This window comes from Acartia tonsa, chromosome 12 (assembly GCF_053477335.1).
Source record: "Acartia tonsa isolate MP-2025a chromosome 12, ASM5347733v1, whole genome shotgun sequence".
NCBI classification, from domain to species: domain Eukaryota; kingdom Metazoa; phylum Arthropoda; class Copepoda; order Calanoida; family Acartiidae; genus Acartia; species Acartia tonsa.
The window spans coordinates 12,554,575-12,560,368 of record NC_137271.1 but is presented as its reverse complement, the minus strand read 5'-3'; the positions used below and the strand labels follow the sequence as shown (position 1 = coordinate 12,560,368).

At 32.6% G+C, this 5,794-nt stretch overlaps 1 protein-coding gene across 1 annotated transcript; it reads right to left on the bottom strand.

Annotated features, from left to right (window-relative positions):
* Positions 1-1,900: 1,900 nt before the first annotated feature.
* Positions 1,901-5,373, bottom strand: LOC145333174 (uncharacterized). Its single transcript, XM_080178325.1, has 5 exons — positions 5,181-5,373; positions 4,864-4,978; positions 4,494-4,585; positions 3,297-3,698; positions 1,901-2,020 (listed from the first exon to the last, which is right to left on the bottom strand). Exons 1-5 carry the CDS (start codon positions 5,262-5,264, stop codon positions 1,901-1,903), a joined length of 813 nt encoding a protein of 270 aa, XP_080034451.1. The 5' UTR covers positions 5,265-5,373.
* Between the last annotated feature and the right edge of the window lie 421 nt (positions 5,374-5,794).

Here is a 5,794-nt window from a genome sequence, read left to right as displayed (position 1 = left end):
AAGCTTTTCAAATGTATGTACATCAATTACTAGCGGATACGCCCCTAGTGCCTTCGGTGGAAGGGACATCTTGTTATTTTTAGGCAAGGATTGATATCTCAGAGAAACTTAGTTTATCTTCTATTACCAATCCCTTCAGCTCTGAAGCTTCGATACTGATTCTGACCGGATAGTTTCGCCAGCATAATTCTACTTTTTTATAATCGCAGCTACTCTATAAATAGGATATGCATGTAAGTACGTCCAAACTAAAAATTTTGCAATATTGACAGTTATTGTCTATATTTGCTGTATAATACTTAATTGTTACCATTTATGAAATACAAGTAGCTTCGTCTCTATCATCTAGGGGAATGCACGGATGTCAGGAAAATAACCTAAAACCCCCCATTTATAATGATAAAGCTTCCCTGAAAAGTGCAATCAATTTAAACCAACAGATCTTACTCTTCAAAAAAACCGTACTACTTTTTATATGAACTGCTAATGCTGCGCTACTTGTGGACACTGGACATAATTTTCCTTGTGTAAGAAATAAAAGGAGTTAAATAAAAAATATTTAATCCGTACCAGAATTTTCTAATATAAATTTAATTCTATCCCTCTCCATTTAAGATTGAGGTTTCTTTCTTCAAATAATTTTCTTTAAGTTTTAGTTGAATGCTATTTAATCAAGCAATTACATTGAAAGCCAATAATAAGCCAGAATTTAGCAGTTGATTGAAACGCAGAATTTTGGGCGTGATAAAGAATCCCTCAACGAAGCTACCCTACAATAATGTCCTTTCTGCTAGTGTTGTATACTTTTCTTATTGGCTATACACTGCACATGCTGACAATTTTTCCAGCCGCGGCCGTAGCCGGCAGCAATTCTGTAGGCGCTGGCAGCCAGTTGATGCCCACAGCTGCAAAGAAAATGAGAAAATTATCTGAAATTCCATTGCCGATGGTTTCTGTTACTTTGTTTGAATAATTTTAATCATTATAAGGACAAATTGTATTGTTTTTTCTTTGTAGAATTTGAATAAATTATTATATTGTGATAACTTTATATTGTTTTTAAGTTATTGATAAATTGTTAATTTTATGTTATGTAGGTATAACTTTTGACACCAAAAAAAAATTTTAAAATATTATTTATTTTTTTTAAAGCGAAACTTTTCAAAATTTAGGATCATGCCGTCCGTCTTTTCGTTAATTTAGGTATTTCATGCTTGCCGAGTCGATTACAAAAGATATATGTGTGCTTATTGAAATTAAAATTTAAGCAGAGGTTACATTTAACCAAATCTTTCATAAAAAGTACCAACCCAAATTTTTTTTACAGTAAACAAAAAAGACTGATCACAAGATATTTGCTTGCAACTTTTCTGCCGTTTAAAAGTAATTAGAATTAAAGCACAACTATAGTAATATTATGTTTTAAGGACTGCACAATTATTAGTCATAAAATAATCTTTCATCCTGTTTGTGTCTGGATAGATCGGATTCAATGGGGTGAAGATTTGCGCATTAAGATCTCAGGACTATAAAATCGAACCATATCTCGCCGCACTGACTAGACAATTACTTTAGAGTCCGTATCTCCTCTAAACATGATGATTCTTTGTTTTTTCAAAACTTATTTCATGCAATAGAATTATTATAATAAAAAGGGAACTTTATAACAAACTATTTATATTTAACTGTATTAAACTTTATTTATTTGAGTGGGTTATTTTTAATCAGGATATATATTATATATCCCTGTTAAGTGGGGGAGTAGGGGGTGGGGGTTGAAATTCATCAAACAAAGTATCCAATACAAAGCTTCAATGAAAATTTTTGAATCAGTTATAATCAATCTACAATACATTTTACATTTATACACAAAAAATCTTTAGTTTACAGCAATTTAGTACTAATTCTGTTTAGGAACCAGAACTCTGTCATCAGATCCAATGATGTTTAGATTTTGGGCCAGTTCCGTGATTTCAGTTTTCACTTCATAATTCTTCAGATGATTAATATTAGTGATATTCTAAAAGAAAAATGCCTATGTACTAATGTAGTTAACCCTTAAAAGGACTGACCACAACAAAAACTGATTTAGATTTTTTTAAATTTAACCTAGACAGTTAGTTTAGGTGAGACATATTGCTGTGTTACCTCGTGCATTCAACTTAAAAACTCTTTTTAAAAGCGAAGCTTTTCTATAATAAGGGTCGGTCCGTCCGTCTGAGACAGATAGTTTTTCTTCGTTTATTTAGGCAGGTTAGAATTGTCGTATCGATTTCAAACTTTGCATGGTAATTCCTGTTGTAGTTAGGTACGATTTAGAAAGCGTAGCAACTCTATAATAATGACCAGAATGGCCTTACGTCTATTTTAAACATGTTGATTTTCTACTTTTTTAACAACAAATTTTTATGTGATCTAAAGGGTGAGCAAAAAAATGCGTACCTTTTTAAAATTGAAATTGCGCGGCTTGTGTTAATAGTAGAAAAATGTTATGTATATCGTTAGAACCGCTATGAAGTCTATTTTTAAGAAATATAAAAACGATTCCTGTGCTACGCATAGTTAAGGAACTACGTGTTAAAATGTCCCAACTGGCTTAAAACTTGACTTGCGAGTAAATTTTGGGACATTTTACCATCTGGCTCCTAAACTATGCGTAGCACAGGAACCTTTCTTATATTTCCAAAAAATACAGTTCATAGCGGTTCTAACAGTATGCGTAACATTTTTCTACTATTAACACAAGCTGCGCAATTCGAATTTCAAAATGTAGGCATCTCTTTTTGCAAAATATCTTAAAATTTACTCGCAAGTCAAGTTTTACATCAGTTGGGACATTTTAACACGTAGCTCCCTAACTATACGTAGCAGAGAAATCGTTCTTATATTTCCAAAAAATAGAGTTCAAAGCGGTTCTAACGATATGCATAACATTTTTCTACCATTAACACAAGCCGTGCAATTTGAATTTTAAAAAGGTACGCATTTTTTTTGCTCACCCTTTAATCATCCGAATGATCTGATTTTTGGTATATTTTTTCCTTGGACAACAAAGTATAATGTTATAAGTGAAGCAACTCTATAATCAAGTCATAAAAATGCATGTATGTCCATAAACATTATCCGGAATCAAGCAGTTTTTCAACAAATTTACTTACAATTTTGCTTCGACTCTTTTACATTTATATTCTGATTTTTCAGTTCTAACACTATACAAGTGTTAATGTCCAATTGTCCTACCTTTTCAGTGCTTCGCTTTTATTGATGTTGTCATCCTTGTTAAAATTTTTTTTTACCCGTACTAAAGCATCCCAATGTTGTAGTAGGAGGTCACATTGCTCTTCAGTGATGTCAAGGTAATATCCATAAGGACTAATCTTTCCGTCTATTGCACGGCCCAAAGAAAAAGGAGAAGAAGAAATGTAAGTAACTCTAGTATTTGGTTCAGGCATTGGTTTTATATTTTCTTTTAAAAATATAAACTTTCTATGAGAATTGTACACATCAAGTAAATTAGAAAGAATTGTTAAATTTAAAAAATCAACTTCATCCTTCAGATTTTGATTAATCTTTTCTGGCATCGACATACTAAACAGTTTGCAGTTAAATTTCAAGTATTGAAAGATAAAATTGTAAGGAAATGGACTTCTATCTAAATAGATATTTCCAAGAGAATCATATTCTGCAATTTCTTCTACCTAAAATGGAAACATTATGATTTTTTTTATTAAATCTTTAGGATACTCTTTGGTAATTTTATTCAGGACTAACGACCAAGCCATAGAGGTCTTTCTTCTTGAAGAAAGAAGGAGGGGGGGGGGGGAGATATAACCAACTTTAAATTTTAATGGGAATTTTTTTTTCTAGGTGTGATTTATCTTGGGAGGGTGTTGGTACCCATCCCCAAAATAGTTATAAATCTTCCCAGGACTTATGTGAAGACACACAAGAACAGACAAACATCCTGTTATTTCTATATAACTTTATTTTAAAGGGTTAGGATACAGATGCTCTGGCTACAGATAACCAGCGATACACTTCAAAATTGAAACTTACTCTAACAAAGGATTTTAAGAGGGGGGGGGGGGGCTAAAGTGTATATGAGGTTAAGGAAATTGATTTTGAATTTTTAAAGCGTGTTAAAGGGAGGAGAGTGAGTTTCTTGAGAAAAAAACCAATTATGCTATAGTAACATAATAAAATGAATATTAAATATTTTTTTTTAATCGCCCTTTTTTAGTATTTTGGCACAGAACAAAACACAACACATTTATTTTAATTTTACTTATGAGACTTATGATTGCTATTCAGGGTTTTCAACCCCAATTTTTAACGTTGAGACCTTTAAGAAGAGGTGGGAAATTTTAAATTCCCTATTCCTGGTTTTCCAAGGCCCAAGGCAACTGATGTCTCACTCATTTTAAGCCTCTGATATCTGTTATTAAATCAATATTTTATTTCAATTATTGCTATACTATCGATTATCGATGTACCTTTAAATACTTGGCAAGGAGAAAGTCAGGATATTTCAGTATGTTGGATCTTGATACATGAAACATTTCTCCACTAACATTCACTTTCACAGCTAAAATCACAGTATAAAATTAATTATAATAAGTTTATGCTTTTTTCAGGGCAAACCTAAACGTCTGTTTTTATTATTTTTCAAATTATGCAGACAGTTCATGCCTATAAGGATCTAACCAGACATGCTAAATGACCCTAGTCCTGTTTATACTTATATAATATTTTCTTATATAAAATTACTGTTATTTAGGTACAAGGTACTGAAATTGCATGCTCAGACAGACAGTTAAAAAAGTCTTTATTTAAACTTAATTTCATTGTTTATAAATGTATTACCTATGTTATCTAGTCTAGCTCTGACCAATGTTACAAGTTCTTTCAATTTAAAAAACTTCGCCTCATCTTCAAGGTTGAGAAGTTCTCTTTCATTCATTTTGTCTTCCAACTTATCCTTTACAAGAATAGTTTTGAATAGCATTCCTGTTGTTATCCTTTAGAGTAAAGTAACAATTTATAAAATTAAAAATACTGAAACACAAAACGAAATTGCATTTACATAAAATAATTATAAATATCTTTTTTGTTGTTTTCACAAATTTGAACCTGTACCCAAAAGAAGTAAATGATATTTCAAACAATATCCTTTACATTACCTTAGTCAAAAAATCCAAGATATGTTGAAAGAATTCTGGATTCCTATCAAAGAAGTAGTGTGGTATTCGGCAACCGTGAGCCATGTCTATGGCACCCCTGATCTGGGGTTCGGTGGAGGGTCAATGGCCCTCCCCCGAGTCCTGGGGAAGGGGTCTAGTGACCCCCTCCCTACGCTTAGAATTAATGATTGAATCTGTCATGTTTATTATGGTTAACTGTATTCTTAATTCTCCCCCACCCTTTCCAGGGATGGGGGAATCATTATTGCCCAAACTGACCATTGTATATGTATTATTTATGCTTTTATGTTATGATTATTTATTCCTATCCATGTAATTATTGTTTGTTGTATATAGCTTCAGTATCTCTTAACCCTTCAATAAAGTGACAACTGAAAATAGATGTTGATCATTATCTAGTGAAAGCTAGAGAAGCGTAGCTTCTCTATAGTAAGGTGTCCACGTCTGTCACACTGCCGTAATCTAATTGAACTCCGGTGTCTGCCATTTATCCTCGGCGGATACCACAACTTTGGTGACAGCTGTGTGAGATTACGGCGAACCACAAGTGTAGAGCAGACGCGCATCTGAGGCTAAGGTACTCCCAGCAGTGA

Excerpts from the sequence above, each read along its gene's own strand:
- LOC145333174 (XM_080178325.1), bottom strand. The coding sequence starts at position 5,264 with ATGGCTCACGGTTGCCGAATACCACACTACTTCTTTGATAGGAATCCA. Across the intron at positions 4,586-4,863 it reads AGCTAGACTAGATAACATAG|CTGTGAAAGTGAATGTTAGT; the intron begins GTAATACATTTA and ends CTGTGATTTTAG. Across the intron at positions 3,699-4,493 it reads TCCTTGCCAAGTATTTAAAG|GTAGAAGAAATTGCAGAATA; the intron begins GTACATCGATAA and ends TTTCCATTTTAG.